The sequence below is a fragment of the Sciurus vulgaris genome (genome assembly GCF_902686455.1).
Source record: "Sciurus vulgaris genome assembly, chromosome: 9".
NCBI lineage: Eukaryota > Metazoa > Chordata > Mammalia > Rodentia > Sciuridae > Sciurus > Sciurus vulgaris.
In genome coordinates, this window is record NC_136469.1 from 80,278,483 (window position 1) to 80,300,433 (window position 21,951).

Genomic DNA, 21,951 nt, shown 5'->3' on the forward strand with positions numbered 1-21,951 from the left:
TTTTTTGTTTGTTTCTTCTTGGTATTGGATAAGGAAAAAAGATTAAACGCTGTTAATTTTTTTTTTTTTTTTTAGTACTAGGGATTGAATCCAGGAGTGCTATACTACTGAGGTACATACCTTGTTCCTTTTTAATTTTTGAGACAGGGCCTCACTAAATTGCTGAGACTGATCTTGAACTTGTGATCCTCCTGCCTCAGCTTCCTGAATTGCTGGGATTACAGGGGCATACCACTGTTCCTGGCCTAACACTGTTATTTTTTAATGTCTCAAAAGTCAGCTGGTTTGAAACTAGAAATGTGTTTATGAAAAAGACAATGTATATAGAAGCACTTTAAAAACTAAAAATGGTTATCAAATTTGTTTCTATTATTATCTTCCAAGTGCAATATGTTATCATCACATAAAATAAATATTACTATTATAATTTAAAATCTTCTAAGTTATTCTATATTGTAACCTCTAGAAGCAGATATAAATATGCAATTTGTTTAATCAAGGAGTAGCATATTGAAAGATTATTTTTGTCCTTGATCATTTTAAGTATTCCTTACTTGCTTTATCTTCCTTTTGAGCTGCTTCTATCTGTATCTATCAATCTCATTCTTTGAATTTTTTTAAGTAAAATTCCTGCTTTTGTTTTTTTGTGTGTAGGTAGTTAAAAAGACTTACTTGTCTTGCAAAATTCTCTAAGCAGTATGTTAGTTCATCTCCTCTACCTTTTCCTCCTCCTTGAATCTAACTTTGCTTTTTCTTCCTTGGAATAGTATTATATAAATGCAATGAATAAGAGAAAAATTCACAATTTGTTATCTTTTTTACTTATTGTATTTTCATCATAATTATAAATGACGGACAAAACTACTAACTTAAGTTTCATAGAGACTATAGGTTAGAATTTGTCAATGTCTTTGAAAACAGAATCTACTCTCATTACATTCAATGAAAAGAATATATTAAGGGGGATAAATAACTCACAGTCTCTTGTGGTTTGCTGAAGAAAAGCTCCCCAAACTATACTCCTGCACTAGGTTGTGAGGGAGCTGCAGGCTGTGCTGAGCACCACCTGTGTTATGACCTAAACCAGCAAGAACCCTACTCCATGTCCTGCCTCTTTCCTCATGTGTTATGGTTTGGATATGTGGTGTCCTCCAAAAGCTCAATATGAAACAAAGCAAGATCGTTCAGTGGTGAAACAATTTTGCTTATATAGTGCATTAGTTCACTTGAATTGACAGGGTGGAAACTGTAGACCAGTAGGGTGTGGCTGGAGGAGGTGGGGCACTGGGGGCATACCTTTGGGGTTTATATTTTTTTCCCTGGTGAGCACAGCTTTCTCTGTTTCTTGGTGACATGTCCTGAGCTACTTTTCTTCCCCACACCCTCCTACCATGTTGTTCTGCCTCACCTAAGAGCCAGAGCAACAAATTTAGCTATCTATGGACTGAGACCTCGGAAGCTGTGAGCCCTAAATGAACTTTTCCTTCTCTAAGGTTGTTCTTATCAGATCTTTTGGTCACAATGATAAAAAAAAAAAAAAAAAAAAAAAAAAAAAAAAAAAACTGACTAAAACATCATGTAATCCAGTTTTCTGAATCAAAGTTTAGTATGAATGTATATGGGTGGACTCTGAACCATGAGAAAACTTGCCTGTACAGGAGTCTAAGAAATGTCTAAATGTCTAATTTTTTCCATCTTTCTCTGATGGGCAGAGAGACATGTTAGAATGGGTATGTGTAAGTAGTGAATGAGCTCATTCCTGTGTCCACCATTGCAGTCAACAGTTTCTGTTTTCTTTTTTTCTAGTACCCACATTCTCCTCACTGATAAACAGTAAAATGACTAGAATTTGAAAAGTGAGTTATGAATCAAGTCATGTCAGGCTGCATTGAGGACCTATGAGAAGAATAACTGTAAGCTATGTTGAGATGTAAAGGAGAGACGAGTTAGGAAAGGTTTCATAAAGAATCTTGACCTCCTATGCTGGGGTCCCTCACTTCCATGACATTGGTCTGAAGCTTTCCTTTCTCTGCTTTAGTTCAGATACCCTACTCTGGGCTGTGTCCCTTGTGCAAAATTCCTCTTCAGATGCCTAGGCTGTTACACACTGCATTCTGCTGTGCTGTCTCTGCTCATATCCCTCATGCTCTGACATGGAGGTAACTTGCTGTCCTCAAGTTTGCATGAGTCCACGCTTGGGCTCCAAGCACTCCAGAATGAGCTTTCCCAGACAGAAGCACTCTTCATCTTGTTCAGGATCAGAAACCTCAGTGTCTCTTTACTATCCCACTGCAAGGTAACCCTCTCAGCTGTTTTGACTCTTCATGTTGGCTCACCACCTTGCCATGTGGACGTCTTCCTCACCCTTCTCTGGTTCTAATATCTCTTGCCAGGCTACCTCTCCCTGCACCATGGGGACATTTTCCTCACTGGGCTCAGCCTCTGATACCATGCTCTGGACTACCATAGCTCCTCTCTACCCTGACAGCCATTTGGTTGACCCTGCTAAGTGGCTTTTGACCTGAATTGTTCAGTAAGGGAATAGAAAGGAAGAAAAAGAGGAGATAGCAGCTGACACCTGGAACATGGTGTAAGGGAAATTGGGGTACAAAATGAGGTAAGACTCAAAGGTATAAATTGTGCATTTGAGGGGAACAGTGATTATCATGGTTTCTGGATCATAGAGTACTTGGGAGGACTAGAATTTTAAAGGATATAGAGTAATGAGGCTGTTATTGAAGTCCTTAAATTGTTAGGAAATGATATTGCATTGCCAATAAATACTTGGGTAAATATGTGATCAGTTTGCACTTCAGAAAATTCACATTGAAGTGTGTAGTAGGTATAGGGAAACAGAACACTATTAAACTAATTGCTTTGAGAATTGAGAAAATGACCTGAATCAGGCCTACAATAGAAGGCAGGAGAGAAGGGATGCCAATGCATGACTTTATCATTTCAGGATGCCAAGCCAAGCTTGAGCTGTCTTGTGAAGGCCTGACCTTATACCTAAGAGAGGACTTTCATCAAGCTAACTTTCAGGTACCTTGGATTTTGTGGGTGCTCTGGATGTTGTGGTTGTAGATGCTATAGTTGCATCACCTAGATTCTTCCTTCAGGATTGGGACACTAATTTCCCCACCCCAGAACTTCCCCACTGACAGCTCACATCTAAGTCCCTCTTCAGAATTTCCCTTAAGTCAAAGGAAACTGCCTGTGCTCTTCATAAAGTTGCAGCCCACATTTGATGACTTCTCAATGAGGGGATACAAAACCCTGTTCCCCTTGCCTCACTTGATTTAGGAAAACTATGAGAGAACATCCCAGCTTCAGATGTCCTCACCTTGAGGTTGGTTGAGACCTACTTTGCAATTATATCATAGTTCTACCTTCCCCCTGACCATTCCTGTTCTCCTGATCCTTCATAGGTATTGCTTTTGACAGTATGACCCAATATACCTCCTTTCAGTCTCAAGTTTGGTTCTGATAAACTGGATTTAAAATAAATTGGTTCTAAAGACAGGTGTTGGTAATTATTCTCTCTGACCTTGGTTAACATCCCTTGTTGTCATGTATAGAGTTGTTAATTTAGAAAGAATTGCACCTTCCAAAAGCGTTTTATTCACTCTCAGAAACTAGTTCAGACATAGGGAAAATTTAGTTCTTTAATAACTATACCTGATAAAAATTGAAATAAGCTTTGTCACCTATAGGTTTTAAAGATTTATTTACTTCCTCTGAATCACTGTAGCTATCATGTACTGAATCACTTCCCATGTGATGTGACGATGAATCACTCCCAGTGCAGTTCTTGACTTCCAGGAGACTCATGTCTATCATCATGGAGGCCATACAAAGATATCTACCTTAAATAATATATATTATATGATTTTTTACACCTCAAGGATACATTTAAATTTTTTTTATTGTTGTTATTTTCATTTTTGTTGTTTATGATGGGGGAACAATAAAAATAAATTGATGATAGGTTGTATTTCTTGAGAGTCTAACATTTGGGCTTAGAACATTACCTGATACGTAGTAGGTATCAATAAACATCTGTTAAATAAAAATCAGTTACCAAATAATTATTAACTCTGCAAGTAGAAGAAATTAACAATGATAGGGGTTTAAAACGGTAATCATCAGGTGTCAATCTCTTGCTATTCTTGCTGCATTTGTCTGAGTTTAAAATGTTTTGGGGGACTGAGGATATAGCTCAGTTGGTGGAGTGCTTCCCTTGCATGCAGAAAGCCCTAGGTTCAATCCCCAGCATTACACACACACACACACACACACACACACACACACACACACACAATGTCTTGGGGTTTGTTAGGATTTTTTTTTTGTGTGTGTGTGGTAATAAAGTGATCTATTCTAACATTGACTTAGAAGTGTGATTTGACAACGAATGATTTTCAAAGATGGAGGGCATGGATTGATTGTGAAGCAAAATGCTTTAGCAGACATCCAGATAATTTGATGCAAAAATGTTTCTGTTTTATTTATCTAAATAATTAAGTCTAAAGTTCCATTCTCTCTCTCTCTGCCCCACCCTTAAAAATTTGTGTTTCTTTTCTCATTTTTGACTTAAAACAGAGTTAAACAGGGTCCCAAGATGGCTATCATGGTACAAAAGTCATTTTGAAACCTCGTTAGGCTAGTCTCTGGCTGACATGAGGCCCAGTGCCTTTCCTCTCCTCACTGATGGGTGAGAAGTGGAAGTCCTGCTGCTGCTGCTGCTGTCACTCCTTCATGGCTTGGAGAAACGCCTGCGCCTACTCACTATTGCTTGTGAATAGAATGACCATCAGTCCTATTTGCCAGGGACTATTCCAGAGATTGTCCTAGTTTTAGTACTAAAAGTCCCCTGTCCTTAGACACTCCACAGTCTGAAACAAATCTGGAGAGCTGGTTGCCCTCATAAATAAGGACTTTCCCATGAACATTTATTAGATGAAAGTGATTTGGTTAATTACTGGTCTGTACTAGGTGAAGAAGACATATCCTGCTTTGCTACAGATTTTACATGAACAAGTGAGTGAAATGAAAAAAGCTCTATAACTGGACTGAATTCATTACCCAGGCAAAAAAAAAAAAAAAAAAAAAAAAAAAAAAAAAGGTAATGTGCTTTAGTAGCCACCATCTCAGCTGGACTTGTCATCAGGAAAGAACTCAGTGGACCAAGAACTGAAAATTCTAAGAAAGTCTGAGAGGTTTGAGGGGGGAAAAAAAAAAGTTTAAAATCAAGGTATCCTTTAGTTTGGGCCTCAAAGATAGATTCTTAGACCAATTTGTGGAGTCCAGACGATGAGGTGGCAATGAGTCAAGAAGCCAGGAGGAAAGGAAGCCAATAAATATGTGTTTAAAATACTTCATTCTGAGGATAGAGTACATGGTTAGCCTCACAGCTCATATTTCTTCACTGTTTAACTTGAAACCTGCTGTCACAATTTTTGGCAGACATTTTTTCACAGATTTTATTCAGTCATATATTGATATGGCATGAATTGGTAAAGGTATATAATATCTTGGATTCTGTTTAGATTGCTATTGCAATCGAAAATGGAGACCACTCTGTAAGCTTCATGAATGAAGGGTCTTGTCCTCTTGCCCTGTGCACTGACTGGTTTCTATCCTCACAGAATTGACAGACCTGGTTGCATATGAATGACAATGTAAACGAAAAGTTAAATACACATAGCAACAAACAGAAGAATTACTAAAAGGCAGCGTGTAAATAGGATGTGAATTTTTTATAATAAAGCATTGACTCTTAAAATGAAAAGTATGAGGTGGCACCTCATACTACTGTCTGTCATTGATATGCTAGTGGAATTGTAAGTTCTGAAAGCCAGTCTTGACCAAGAGAGGTGGAAGTTATAGGTGGAGGTGGCAAAAAGGACAGGGAGGGAGAGAGTGCAAGATGAATAAGAGAACGTCACACAGACTTCAGATTTCTGCAGGAGTTTGGGTAGGGTACCTAGCTTGCACTAAGATCAAATTATTTTCTAATTAATTAAGTTTACTTTTAAGTGATCTATAAAAACAAAATTGTTCATAATAATGTCAATGTTTCATATATTTGTGCATTGTGTAATGTTTAAATCAGTTTACACATGTCCATCTCCTTAAACAATTATCATTTCCAAGATGAAATTCTCCATTCTGGAGCTTGGGGTGAACAACAGGTCAAAATATTTTGAGGTACAACTTTTCATTCCTGAAGAAGTCCCTCCCTTCCTCTTCCCTTCCCACCCTTTCTTGGCTGGGTGAGATGCAGTTCTAAAAAAAAAAAAAAAAAAAAAAGAAAAGAAAAGAAGAAAAGAAAGAAAAAAGGAAAAGAAGTTCCCCTTTTTAAATACAGGCGCCTCATGTAAAAGTGCGTGTGTGTGGTGGTGGTGGTGGGGCTGAATGAGGTCTGAGTAGGCCACCACCTCCCAGGGAATTGCTGACCTTTGGTCTTCAAACCTGGCACAGGGCTGTTCCAGCACAGCTGGGGGAAATAGGCCAGGCCTGCAGGATCTGTGGGTATGTTTAATTTCTAGAGGACATTTGTTTTTCTCAACTCCTCTCCCCCTTCCAAAATCTGGCAAGCGTTAGTCATGTTCAGCTCGTCATGAACCCACAAGTGTGAGTGTGTAGCTGTGCGGGCCTCAGATCCGGCCCCGCCCGCCCTCGGGCGCACACTGACACACTTAGCCCGGAGCTGGCCCGGGCGCACTCTTGGTCTTGGCCGGGCTTCTGTCAAACCGCGGGCCCCAGGGCGCGCTCCGCCTCCTCCGCTTCAGGGGACGGCCTGGCCCAGCTGCGCCGTGTCCGATCCGAGCACAGGGAAGAAAGTTTCGGTGTGCGGACGAGAGTTGGGCCGCCGGAGGAAGAAAACCAAAAGAGGAGGGTCTCCACTCCAAGTTTGTGTGGCGGTCGCCGCGATCCTGGGGCGCGTGTCCCGCAGCTCACCACAGCGGCCAGACTTCAGTCCTCCGGGCGGAATGGGACTATCTGTCGGGGTCCGAGACCGGCGCTAGAGGCTTGGTCGGAGGCCGAGGAGGAACTTGTCTTGAGAGCTGTCGCTGCGGGCCTTCATTGTCTGCAGGAACTCTCCGGAATCGGGAGGGGGAGGACTGGATCGCGCTTCCACTGGGATTCGTCAAGAGTTCCGGCAGCAGCTGTGGCGGCAGCGGAGACTCCCTTTGTCCTCTCAGGACCTCCCTCTCTCCCTCTCTACCTCCCTCTATCAGTTGGTGGGTCCAGCTGACCCGGCGCCGTCGCTCCAGCCGCTCGCAGCACCCCCATCCCAGGGCCAGTCCCTGGTGACTCCCGGCTCCTTCGTATCTACCCAGCCGAGCAGAGGGGTCTGCAAGCAGGAGGGAGTCGCAGGCCCCTGGCCACAGGATGGTGACCGGGGGGTCTTCGGCCCGCTGCTCCGGGAGCTGGCTGTTCCCCGGGCTGTGGTTGCTGGTGCTCAGCGGTCCTGGGGGGTTGCTGCACGCGCAGGAGGAGCCGTCCTGCAGAAGAGCCTTTGATCTTTACTTCGTCTTGGACAAGTGAGTGCCGGAGGGAGGCCAGGGTCTCCTGGTGAGGGCGGCACCAGATCAGCTGCAGTTAGGGAGGCTGAGATGAACGTGTGTGCCCTGGGGAGGGGTGTTGGAAACCCGCCGATGGGTGCCCTGTTGCTATCCCCTTTCGAAGGCAAGCGCTTTTGGATCTGTGTAGGCTGGAGAGGGGATGGAGTGGTGGTGATGGGAACTCAAGGCTACTGGGCTTTCTGGGGAGGTGGTGTATATTCACTGCTTGTCAGTTTGGGGGCCGCTTGGGATATGGGAGTGCGACCACCTGCGTAGCATTCTTATCCCAAGGACTCTCCCCGCCTTGGTCCCAACCCACTAAGCACACACACGCTGTCTAAAGTTTCCCTGATTTTCATCCTGATCACGGGCGCTTTCATTGGAGCAAGGAAGAGCCTTAACGTGCTCGATATGGTTTGCATTTTCTACGAAAAAAAAGGCTTCTGTGTTTATTGTGAAAAACTGAGTCCTGCTCCAAATAATTAGCAGGGAGAGAGCCCCCAAATGGGAGGATGTTCTTGGCTTTGGCTAGCACCAAAGTTACTGCTTAGGGTATCCTCAGGTTGCCTGAAGAGGAGAGCAGCCAGGGTTCCCCGTCTTCTCGGTACTGAAGAAATGTTTGCATTTTAGTTTTGTTTTTCTGATCAGTTTAATTTCCTTTTTCAGGTCTGGGAGTGTGGCACACAACTGGATTGAAATTTACAATTTTGTCCAGCAACTTACTGAGAGATTTGTGAGGTATTTTTCCCACTTTACTTTTCTTGGCAATGGAGAGGAAATAGATCAAAATGTAGAAGTTCCCCTTTCCGAAACCTTTCGCAGGAAAAAGCCTTTTTTCTGAAATGTTGATTTTTAAGTGCCTCAAGGAGGTTATTGCACGCATGTTATTAGGACAGCTGTTCAGGCCTCGAGGGCTTATTTTATCTGGATCCCCCAAACTTGGCTTAGACTCTGTGGAAGCATCTTCAAATACTCTTCCAAATGTCTTTTCCTTTTTGAATTTTCATCTGTTTTGAATTTTAGTTATGCTTTCTCATAATTTATCACATTAAAAAATAAATTTTATGCTAATAGTATCCATAATATATTTTCCATTTCACACAATTTTTAGCATTGTAGAGGTCCTTATTTAAGAAAAAAATGTTGGAAAACTTCAAATGAACATGTGTTAATAACCCACTACCAGAAAAAGCACTTGTGTGTGTGTTTAAAGAAATGACTTGTGTTTACACAATGTGTGGGTGTGTGGCTGGTTTAAAATTTAACTGTTCTATATATGCAATAAGCTTCACTAGAAAGACTGGTTTCCTTTCCTAAAAAAAGCATTACTGCTATGAAATCCAGCTTACTCTTTTATTTAGAGGTAACCAGGAATTAGTGGCATCTCCTATTTAAAAATAACCCTGGAATAGTAGGCTTTTGAGACTTTTTTTCCCCCTATCTCTCTCTCTCTCTCTTTTTTTTTTTTTTAAAGAAAAAAATGCAATGAGCAAATGCAAGTTATCAAGATAATGGAAAGGACATGAATAGGAACTGTATCATTAAATATTGCTTCTTTCAGTCTTGTTAGCCCAAATGTTTTCTGTAAAACAGGCTTGGATGATCAAAACATTTTGAAAGTCATGTTGTAAGTAACTTCAAACAATCTGTAGAGGCCTAGGCAATCCTTGCTTTCAGTTATTGGCAGCAGTAAAGTTATCCCTATAAAAATGTATGCCTGTCCATGTTCAATCATCAGTCTCCCTGCTTAAGAAGCCAAGTACAGCACTCTCATTTCTGGACAAGGTCTGAGGTAAATCTGCCTAGGAAAGAAAAAGAACCAAGACCCTATGTCCTTATTTGTCAAAATAGAACAGACAGTTGTTTATAAATTTTCTGATTTAATCCTATGGTGTTCAGAGTGTCACATAGTTTTAATCAAAAGCAATAAATTATTTCAATGCAACAGTTGCGAAAGTGAGTCTTATATACATTTGGTCTGGTTTGCAAGGTGGATTTCTATAGCATACAATTCTCTCTATAACATACAAGCTTATTTGCTCAGTTATTAAGTATATATTGTAGGAATTGAATACCAGATGACTACTGAAGAGAGTGATGTTTAAAGTATGTATGAGTCTGAGATAATTCTGATCTTCAGTTTGTAGACCTTAGTTTCATATCTTCAGTTTCAGATCTTAATAATAGTTGCATAGAATGTACTAGAAACAAGAGCCATTTGAGCTAGCTGCCTAAAACCTAAAAGATGTAGCTGACTGGGACAATTACTGCTGATTGGAAATATAATATTTGAGATTACAAAACTGAAAATACCTCATTAAAAAGTGATGTGTTAGTTTTTTGTTTTATTACAATTTCCATGAAACTCTTTAAATATTCTCACTTCAGGAAGAATTGTATATGAACCCTTATCATAGATGTGGTCATTAAGTCAAACTGGCTGCTCAAGAGCCCTAAATATGATTAATGATAATCACCCCAAAGGGTCTAGCCTCCTTCAAGGGGATGAATCTAACACTAAGGGAAGAAGTGTTTTCTCTGAAAGATTTTACATCAGCCCAGAATTTATCTTTAGTTAGACTCTTTCTAAATGCAAACTCCTATGAGTCATGGAGGAGCATTTGAGCACCAACAAGCATTGACTAAATCCAAATTGACTTATGCAGTAATGTTAAGCAGACTCAGTGTAGCTACTTAGGAAGTTCGATTTAAAAAAAGCCTGGACCATCAGTGAGACCAATTTCAAATGAGATTCCTTAGTTATACATCTGTATTATATCAATATTTCTTTTAAAAATGTTTTAAATGGCTCTTTTCTTATTTTGCAGCCCTGAAATGAGATTATCTTTCATTGTGTTTTCTTCTCAAGCAACCATCATTTTGCCATTAACTGGAGACAGGTTAGTGCATTATCGTCTCACAGCAGGCTTTTTAGTAGAGATGAATCTTAAAGGCATGATTGATATTTCCAAGTAGTAATTCAGGCCTCTCAGTGGAATCAAGCAAATGCACAGACAATTCAGTTCTCTATACTAATAGAAGGGAAAGGAGGAATGAGCAATAGAAAAGAGCAGATAATCTGAAAATCAATATTATTTATGTTGGCTGTGGAATGTACAAGGAAGCCCAGATCCCTGCCTTAGTTGTGTATTCATAATTTTCTACCTTTCCCCTCACTATTACTGTGAGTTGCTCCTTCATTTTCTTGTTTGGATGTATGTATTAGTCAGCCAGGGTTTGAAGGATGGTAAGAAAGGAGAAAGATATGAATCTATTTGGATAATTTATTAGATTCAGTAGAAACCCCAGATTTTCTCTCCTTTAAGGTCCACAGGACTTCTCTTTTGAGGTCCACTGACGTTGAATATATTCAGCTTTTTGAAGCAACACACACACCACACACATGATCTCAGTGCTTTTAAGAGGTGTGGCTTTTCCCAATCTAATGTCATGCATTTCTTTCACTTGATCTTATCATGGCAGACTGAAAGTATGACTATTGACATATTTAAAGAAAGGCTGCTTTCAAGGAGATCAGTTTTGCTTAGTAGTCTGTAAGTTCCATGGCCTAGAAGGAAGATTTCTTCATTTTTATTTTTACTTTGTTTAACCCAAAGTATGTAAGATCTTGCTCAGGTTAATTCTTATTTAATGAACAAATGAATTAGCATTATTTGAGATCAAATTTCTCCAATGTGTAGTTTTTAGCAAGGGAACTGATGCACTTTCATGTGGATTTCTGAAATGATATAGTATTATTATTATTATTTTTTTAAATCAATTTTTCAATGATTGACTGTCACTTGTTTCTGACCAACCTATTCTTTGAAACAGGTCAAGAAAGCATAACATTTAAAAAGGCACAAGGGAGAGGAATTTAATTTATAATTTCACTGAATTGATTTAGAAAGATTTATATGTAAGCTTCTAACTTTGTTTCATTAAGTTTCCTTTTCTGGAGAGGAAATCTAGGTGGTGAGTTCAGCCTCGGACTTCAGTCTTCCAATTAATATTTTGCTTCCTTACTTTCTTGTGTAATGCAGTTCTCATTAGGGATCAGCGCAACAGTAGTTCCTTACAACCTCTGTACAGCAGTTTTCTATGCCCAGTGATACAAACAGTTCTTGACTTTATAAAAAGAAATTTCTCTCCATTGCCCAGTTTAATTTCCAAAGAAACAGGGTTTGGATCTAGCATATCAAGGGAAATAAAAAAGAACAGTTTTAACATTTATTGGCATGCATATATATAGAAAAGCACTTAGCATAATGCCAGACCATAGAAGATCTCAGTAATTGACAGCTACATTGCATTGTGCCAGGTTCTCTAGGCACTTTGCATAGGGTCCTCCAGCACTTTGGAGATGAAGTGTAGTCACTGGTTGCCCGATTGGATTCCTTAGACATGCATGGAAGGGGTTGAAATCTTTTAGAGATTCTTTCTTTATGGGTGGTTGAATCCTGTAGAGGAGAGACTGAATGGGTGGGAGAAAGAGGCTTCTCTTTCAAGAGGCAGCATATTGTTGTACTTTAATGTTACAGTTACATCAGTTTTCCAATTTGGAGCCATATGGTCAAGAATAAGTTACTTAACCTCTTTTTGCCTCAATTTCCCCCATCTACATAGTGATAATGACAATAATGGTGATAATAATGTCAACCTCAGAAAATTTTTTGCAAGATTTGAATTGATAGTATGGAGATTGTAGGACAGAGTCTAGAACATAAGTATTCAGAGATATAAACTTTATTATTATTATTATTATTATCTAGAGCTAGGGAATATGCAGTATTTTAATGACCAGGGAAGAATTATATAAAGAGATATTGTCCTACTTGAAAGGATTGATAATATACCATGAGTAATTTTAATAATACTACTTGTAATCTGTTTTATATGTAGCTGGCTCCTCTTTTTCTAATAGAAATGCTTTGGGTTTTAATGAATTTCACTATTTATGGCATATTGAAATAGTTTGGGGTGACAGAAAGTATACTGAGAAAACCCTGGGTAACTACTCTAGCTTTGCCACTTAATGATTTGGAGACTGGGGCAAATCATCAACTTGGTGTCAGTTTTCTGTCTATAAAATATAGACATAAAATCTGCCATATTTTCTTAGAGAGTTGTGTAGATCAAAATAAGATGATACATAGAAAGGTACTTTTTATATCATAGAACAATTTCTAATAAAGGATATTTTTTTCTTCTAAATTGTTCTTTTATTAATTTTTATTAGTTGAATCAGCAATTTTTCAATTTCTATGATGCTCTATGTTTGGTATGGGTCACTTTTTTTTCCATTAAACAATTTTAAGTATGTACAATTTACATGTTTTATGGTTGAGGAAATGTTTCCACCTACTCTTATGGATCTTTGTTTGAAAACCTAGAATTTGGAATCCTCCACATAAACTTTCCCAACTTCTTGAAGCATGCTCACAGATAGGTGTCTAAGTACACTGATTCGAAAAGCAAAGATTAAGCAAGGTACAGTGATTTTCATAATTTTGGTTCCGTTACCTGTAAATCTTCAGTACCTCCAGTAAATATGAGAAGTAGCTCTTTTGTGTTCTCAGTATTGCTAAGAGTTTTTCAGGAGAGACAAGGCAAGTTTGGAGGGCAGGAAGGCCTTATGTAGAGCTGTTTCTTCTGATGACTTCAGGATGGTGTTCAATAAATCAGTGTACAAATGAATAATTAACATTGCAAGAAATTTGAGCTATATATTTATATGCCTCATTATTTTAAACAATTCTTTTAAATACTTTAGTTTGAATCACTCCCTTCTTTTCTCTCACCGCCCTGATTTTATCCTTCATGGGTCTGTTAGTTCATCCATTACCTACCTACCTATTTGCCTGTCTACTTTAATACAGGACGTAAGAGATAACATAAAAATGAATGATCTGAGTGGTCAGTAGGACATGACCAATATACATACCTAGTCTGGGGTTGCACTTTAGGGTCAGGTAAGAGGAAAGTGCCAAAGTGGTGATTCAATATGGAAATATCCAACTTTTCCATATTATAGAATATGAATCAGGATGGATTTTAAAGGTTCATTATTATCATGGCATAAATAGGGAATGGAATATGCCTCATGTTCTGTTCAATATTTATCTTAATGCTTTCATAGTGATATTTAGTTTAAAACATTTGTTAAGGCAATTTTGTGTGCCAGGCCGTGTGCAAAGTGCTTTCTATGCATGGGCCTCAGTTATCCTGTCAATTCCTCTATAGAAAGTATTATCTCATTTTATAATGAGGAAACCGAAGCCAAGAAAAGTAATGTAGCTTGTCTAAGGACACACAGTTAACAAGCAGCAAGTAGTATATTAGACAGAATGATCTTTTAAAGTTTAAAAACAGATCATACCACTCGCATATTAAATCAGTGTAATGGCTTACGACTAGACAGTAAGTGCTTCTGATGGCCTTAGAGCCCTACCTGGTCTCTGCTAAACCCTGATCCTGCAGCCTAGCCCAGCCATTGTCCTTTCCAGACCCTGCACGGCCAAGTTGTTTGCACATTAGGATCTTCACTCCTTCTCTGCCCCAGATCTCCCCTGGGTAGCTTGTTCTTGTCATAACTTGTCTCCTATGTCACCTCTTCTAAGAAGCCTTGTGTGGTCACCAAGTCTAAAGGAACCCAACCCTCTTTCAGAGTTACCTCTTAACAACAACTGTTTTGGTTATTACTTTTTGAAACTTTTTCTCTTAATCATTTTAGTTTATTTCTATGACCAATATTATAAAATATGAAAGTAGGGGGAGGGGACCTTATTTGTTTTGTGCATGCATATCGCCCCACCTCCTAAAACAGGGCATGGCACATGGTAGAAAATCAATTTATGTGTTGAATGATGTTTAAGTTCTTCTGACTCTAGAACCTGAGTTATTAATTGCTCTCATATATTTTCTTCTTTATAGTTGTACTATATAATTGATGGTGACTGGATTTCCTACTTTCCTTATGCCTATTTACATATTTCAGTGGTAAATATTTTAAAACTTCCTTTTCATATATGTACTGCATCCAAATGAGTCATAATTGTTTGACCTGAGGACAATAATCAACTACTTAGGGGAAAAACCGTTCCTTAGGCAAACTAGTAGGAAATTATAGAACAGTCAATTAAATTCAGACATATACACATTTCTATTATTTACAAGAGTTTCTTCTGTTTCCTTAAAACTGAATTAAAAATTCATGGGAAAGTAGTCCTTTATACACAGTTGATAACTTAAAATTGGAACATCCAATTGGAGCTAAATTTGTCAAAATCTATAAGTCTAGAGGGTTTGTATGTAGTAATTCTGCTTTTTAGGGACTAAGACCTACTGAAGTACTAGCACTGCTTTACCAGGACAGGTATATGCACAAAATTAGAACTGGAATAATGTTCATAATAGTGAAAAACTCATATCTTCTAAATGTTCATCAATTGATGATTAATATAAAAGATTACAGTTTATACATAAAATAAGATGTATAGACTGCCTTCATTAAAAAATTGGGAAATCCATATTATTGAAAGTATATACAAGATGTAGCAAGTGAGAAACCACGGTTTCAGGACATAGTCAGTATGCTTTTAGTTTTGTAAAATAAGAACAAAATAAAATCCTTAAATATTTATATGGTGTGTGGTGTGTGTGTGTGTGTGTGTGTGTGTGTATAAAAATGCATGGAAAAATGCTAGAGGATAAACAATATAATATTGTTATTATTGAAAATAATACTATCTTAGGCATGGAATTGAATGTGAGGAAACCTTCATAGTTTCAATGTTATATATCCATCTTGTTTAATTTTATTTCAATAGGAATGTATTTTGTAAAAAAATGAAGCAAATACTTAAAGAGGAATGTGGGCCAGGGGTGTAGCTCAGTGGCAGAGTGTTTGCCTTGCATGTGTGAGACTCTGGGTTTCATCCCCAGTACTGCAAAGAAAAAGAAAGAAAAGAAACTTGACCAACTCCTTCTATAGCAACATATTGCTAACTTGGAATCAGAATGGAATTTCAGGGAACAGGTCATTCAACCGTTACCTGGAGGGTCCTGAAGTCTTCCTATCAGACTGAAACAAACAAAACAAAACAGTATGGGACCTTGGGTCAAGTGACATAGGAGCTACCTAGTAGCTCTGTGACCTTGAACAGTTAAACTCTTTATAGTGCATGGGAAAGCTTCACGAAGGGTGTGACACCTGCAAGGAACATCACAGCTGTTTGTCATTCCATTCACTTTTCTTTCTTTGCTTCTCCTCAAGTGTCTGCATATTACCTGCCTTTTGATACTTATCATTTAATTATTTGTCTAGTTCACTTTTCTGTTTTCATTCTATGTTGAGATTAGGTAGGAAGGGAACTAAGACTGAAGGGGAGTTGGAGGTAATCTGTGGACACCATCATCATCACTTTTGTGTGCTAGGATGCCAAAAGAAGGTTGAAGGAGTTGAAGGACCTTGCAAGCTCACATGGGCACAGCTCCGTAATTAGAACCAGGATTCACAACTGGGTCTGATGCTGAGTGTGAGTCCTGCACTGTGAGAGCTCAGGTCCCCTGTGCTTCCCTTCTGCAGTTTTCACATTAATCAGAATTTGTCATAATTCAAAGACATGGTCATCCTTTACATTTACTCTGTATTAGCAAGCCAGTTAGTGGGGAGAGAAAGTAACCACGGTTAGGTTAGTTAACAACCAAAAAAAAAAAAAAAATATATTATATATATAATAAATGTGTGTGTGTGTGCTGTGTGTATTTTCTCCTGTTTAGAAATGTCCAAACTTTGGCCCACACATTGTGCTAACCCAGAGGGGTCTGCTTATGCAGCAGTGCAGATCCTAGTGTGGAGGTGTTAGTAGACACTTTCAGTGAAGCCCCCACAATCTGCTTTATGAGTTTGTTCTAGAAATTAAGTACACTGTTACTCATGCTGGAGGACAAACCTGGCACACAGACAGTGGTAAGATGCAGGGGTTGATTCTAATGGTTTCATTAAGGTAGTGAGTGAGGAAATGGAAGTAAAAATATGTGAAATGCAGTAGTCATGAACTTCAGATGTGAGCCAAGAGTGAATAGATGCACAGCAAATTGGGAAAAACTTTCGCAAAACTCAGGGTACTTCGTGAGCAGATTATTTTGGGATCCAGGACCACCACCTAGGACTTATTGGTCTGTATTCTAGACCCACAGAGACCTTGGCAAATGTTGGCCTTAGAGTGATCTAATAAAAAATAAAAAATGAGCCAAGTTTGTAATAAATGACAGTAAGAGGTAGTTAAAGCCTATTAATTTGTAAGATGATAGAATGTATAGAAAACACACACATTCAGACATACACACCACTTTTAAAAGTTGAAGCTGGGCCTTTTAGTGACTGACTTTAAAAAATGAACATACATGAAAGTGAAATTGTACCAATACTAGTTCGAGGCCTAAGACTTAGTAAGTCCTGGGAGTTTTCTTGTGTTGCACTCTTAGAAACCAGGTGCCATATAAAGCTTAGACTACCCTGAGACCACATGGTAGGTGAAGCCCAACCTGGCCACATAGAAGAGAATCATGGTTCTGGTCAAAAGTCCTAGCTGAGTTCTTAGGTAACAGCCAGCACCAGCACTAGCTCCAAGTAACTCAGCATGTGAGTGAGGCCATTTCAACCCTTCTACTCATTCCAACTTCCCAACAGGCAGCATGTGAAGCATCAGGACTACCCATTCTATGTATGGTATCCTGAGAAACAATCTATTTTTTGGCTAATTTATTATGCAGCATTATGAAACCAACATAGAAATTGTGACTTCGCAGCAGCTGAAAGACCTTGAGCAGACTGATGTGAACACTTAAAGAAACAGTGGCATAATTTATTATTGGAGGCAGAAGCAGAGGTGGCCTTTGTGTGTAGTGGTAGAAGTCTGGTGAGAATAAGGAAAGTTAAAAATGTATGCAATCAGCTGATGGATGTAGCTCAGGAGCCCCCTAGGAGGACTGTTGAAAGGTGCCAGGTAGCTTCTTTCAGCTACCTGTGATAACATGAGAGGAGGAAAAATGGGCAAGAAGAAGGAACTTCTGTTTTCAAGCAGGATTTAGAGAAAGTATAAAGAGTAAAAAACTTCATGGATTTAAGAAATAGAAAACTCTTTTGCATCCTGTTCTCCCTCATCAAAAGGTTCCCCAAATTTAGGAAATGGCCTTACTTAGATCAATAATCCGACTCAGATTGCTGCTTAGAAACTGTAGAATCAGGAAAAATAGGTGGAGGGTGCAGCTGAAAGGTACTTTGTTAAGAGTTCAAAAGATTTAAGATGGGGACTTATAGCTCATCTCATCTACACAAAAGGGCTTATAAGAATCTGAAAAGTCTACTTATATAGATGTTCTCAGGCAAAACATTAAGGTTTCTAAGAATCTTTGGGTATTGGTCTCACCTGACTTATAATCTAAAGTTAAAAGGAGCCTCTTTTGAAGAAATTTTGTGCTTATGGATTTTGTCTAGTAGAGTGGATCATAATTCCATACATAGGTATCACAAAATTTTTGAAGAACTTATATCAATGGATTAAAAGAGACAGACTTGAAAATGAGAGCTTCTGGTCCCTCAAACTTCTATGGACAGGAAGGAGTTAAAATGGAATCTTTTTCTTATGAAAAAGGAGGAATGAGCTGGGTAGCTATGGTGGTGCATAACTGGGGAGACTGGGATAGGAGGATTGCAAGTTCAAGGCCAGCACTAACAATATGGGGAGACTCTCAGCAACTTAGTGGAGACCCTGTCCTCAAAACAAACAACAACAGCAACAAACAATAAAGGAAGGATGACTCAGAAAGTGCAGTCAAAGCCAGAAAGTGGATCCAGGAAGCATATATGAAAAACATATATAGATACATAGTAGGATTCCCAAGAGATAGGACTGAGCGTACTAAAGAATGGGAACTTGGGTAGTGATGACATAGCTGACACTTCTGGTACTGTTACTAGTTTCTTTTTTTGGTTATTCAATGACTCATGAAAAAAGCATTCCCAAATAAGTGACTTAGACAATAATAATTATATTCTCTGTCACTGTTCAAGGGGTTTGACCGGGCTCACTGGGAGTTTTCTCTGCCCAGTGTAATTTTACTTGGTGCTGCAGTCACAGAATTGGCTTTTGGTTCAGACTTCGGCTAGGGCTGTTTAGTGGAGCAACTGGGGGTCTCCTCCATGTGTCTTTTACAGGTGGCTTAGGTTTTCTCACAGCTTGGTGCCTGGGTTCCCAGGAAGAATATTCCAAAAGCAAGTATTCCAAGATGAAGGAAGTACAATTTTCATTGTTCTCAAAGTTGGAGTCCAGATGGTCAGGAACATACCTTCTACCTTATTTTAGTGACATGTTGTAATAGGGGTAGTCAGATTCAAGGGGAGGGGAGAGAAACATTATCTCCTGGTCAGAGAATAGGCACATGTAGATTGGAAAGAATTGATAGAAGTTGTATTTAGAAATTATGTACCATAGTTTATATGAAAAGAAACAATAAAATTTGCAAGATGAATCTCTTCATGAGCTAAATGTCAGTTTAGGGTAAAAATAAATCCAAATAACAAATTAGAGTGGTAATTTTGGCACTAGTCTTTGGATTCTGTTGTAACCAAATAAACTATCTCAGAAAATTTTAAATGACAAAGTCTTTACTTTTATTATTTGTTATTAACTTCTTCTCAACCTCTCCTTTACTTTTGTATAAAGTAATATTTGTTCTTAATAATAGTAGCACATTCTCCTTTACTTCCATTTATTTGAAGATTGCATCATTTCTTGAGCAAGGTTAGAATAGATTGTTCCCTTCATAATTTTGACTAGTATTGTTACATTCCAAACTTTCAAGGACTTAAGAATTAACGATACATAGAAATACTTAGCTAGTACAATATGAAAATGTTTATTTCCTAATTTAGAATATTTCACATTTGTAGTCTAAAATGTACGTTTTGAGATTGTTTTATATTTAAACTATTCAAGAGCAATACTCAATATTTATTATGCATATGATTTGTAGTTTGTATGAATTAAAAATTTTAAATTCTAGGTGTTTCATGAAGGACTAATAAAGGAATAGTCCTCAGATGAGGTGTGCAAACTGTGACTAACTAGGCTGACAGTTTATACTCAAATTATCTTCTATGGATAAAGACCAGGGCTATAGTGAATAGATGCAAACTATTCCTATGGATTATTAATCCCTTAGGTGCCATGAAGTACACCAAATGTTTGGATGTAATAGCTCTGTTAATTTTTTGTAATGACTCCATTATGCAAGTAATATTATTATCTCCATTTTTTTTTAACTAGGGGGAAAAGGGGGGCCAGAAAGACTACACAAGTTTCCCAAAGTCACAGGATGAGGAACTAAGTGCCAGAACTGAGGCCAAGCTCCCAGGCTTGACCTGTGTGATGTGTTTGTTGTTTAATGCAGAGTAGCCTAAGGAAGCATTGAGGGAGATGCTTTACTCTGTCTCTGACACACCATATGACAGAGAATGAAAACTAATATCTGTTCCAGACACCTTACATGTGTAAATTTATTTGGTTTTCACAATAGCTCCATAGAGTAAGTACGGCATTGCTCTTATTATAAATGAGGTAACTGAAGAACAAAGTTTGAATAACCTGCCCAGGCTCACATGCCTTGTAAGTGGAGGAGATGGATTTTGAAACCAAGCAGTCTGATTCTGGGCCCTGAGATCCTATCCATTGTACTGACCTGTCACCTCAAATCCAGCTGCCACCATTTATAGGTTTCTGGAACAGCAGCATGATAATCTAAAGGAGAAATGCAGATGACGAGGGTGCGTCTTGTCACGACTCACTCTTTTCTCCTCTTCCCTTTTTCCTAATACCCCTTGTCTAGGCACACCACAACCCTCTGAATGTTCAAAGACACCAGATAACATTATATTATAAACATCATAGTGAACATGTAATAAATTCTATAGAATTAATGAAACAAAATTGGGACAGGCATTGTTATTTACATTTCATAGAGACCAAACTGAGTTCAGAGGAATTTAAATAACTGCTTTTGGTTACACAGTCCATTACTTATAGAATCAGGATTTTAAATTCATCTCTTTACTTCAGTTCCTGAGTGTTCTATCTCATTATATACAGTTAATGATTAATTTTCACAGTGGCCCCATGGGGAAGGTATTTTTAATCCCTGATTTATAGATGAAGAAACAAGGTTGGTCTTAAACATGTTCTATCAAAGTGTGATCCTCTCATATACAGTTATCCCTTAGTATCTGCGAAGGCTTGGCTATAGGACTACCCACAGATACCAAAAAAATCCATGGATGCTCAAATCTCTTATTAACAGTGTAGTATTTACATATAACTTATGTGTATCCTTCCATATGCCTTCGGTCACCTCTAGATTGCTTATACAATCTGAGACATTATATGCACTATGTAGTTGTTACAATATAGTGTTTGGCGAATAATGAGAAAAAAAGGTCTATACATGTTTAGCAAGGATGAATTTAAAAAATGTTTTGGTCTGCAGTTGATTGAATCTGCTGATACCTGTGGTTATGGAGGGCTGACTGGAATTCCTTTTCAAGACCTTCCTCTCACTAAAGCTTTTCCCTTTCTCTCTTCTTCCTTTTCTTTTTTTTTTTTTTTTTTTTTTTTTTTTTTGTGCTGGGGATTGAACTCAGGGGCATTAAATCACTGAGCCACATCCCTAGCCCTTTATTGCATTTTATTTAGAGACAGGGTTTCACTGAGTTGCTTAGCACCTCGCTGTTGCTGGGGCTGGCTATGAACTTGCCATTCTCCTGCCTCAGCCTCCTGAGCAGCTGGGATTACAGGTGTGGGCCACCAGGCCTGGCCTTTTTTGATTTCTACATGAGAAAACTTTGACCCTCAGTTTACTGCTTTTGATTTTCACAGTGGCCCCATGGGGAAGGTATTTTTAATCCCTATTTTATAGATGAAGAAACAAGGTTGGTCTTAAACACATTCTATCAAAGTGTGATCCTCTTGAGTTATATCATACCAGAAAGGGTGTTTATAGTTTAAGAGATCATCCTGTTTACCCCAAATCCCTTGAAAGAGCAGATTGTCAAAATAGGGAAGGGAACAAATATCCCAACAACACAGGAAGGTTTTGGAATTAGGTTAGATCAGAGGGTTTTTTTGAGGGGTCGGGGAGAGTTGGGGACCAGTAATTAAATACAGCAGCACTTAACTAGTGAGCCATATTCCCAGACATCTCCAGTCCTTTATTTTTATTATTATTATTTTTATTTTGAGGCAGGGTCTGTCTAAATTACAGAGGCTGGTCTCCAACTTGAGATCCTCCTGCCTCAGCCTTCCAAGTTGCTGGGATTACAGCA

The 21,951-nt window shown here is 38.6% G+C and overlaps 1 protein-coding gene across 1 annotated transcript; it reads left to right on the top strand.

Moving 5' to 3' along the window:
- The first annotated feature begins 6,464 nt into the window (after positions 1 to 6,464).
- Positions 6,465 to 10,707, top strand: LOC306669110 (anthrax toxin receptor 2-like). The gene is made up of 3 exons (XM_079152955.1): positions 6,465 to 7,550; positions 8,238 to 8,309; positions 10,400 to 10,707. Exons 1-3 carry the CDS (start codon positions 7,399 to 7,401, stop codon positions 10,545 to 10,547), a joined length of 372 nt encoding a protein of 123 aa, XP_079009081.1. The 5' UTR covers positions 6,465 to 7,398; the 3' UTR covers positions 10,548 to 10,707.
- The last annotated feature ends 11,244 nt before the right edge of the window (positions 10,708 to 21,951 follow it).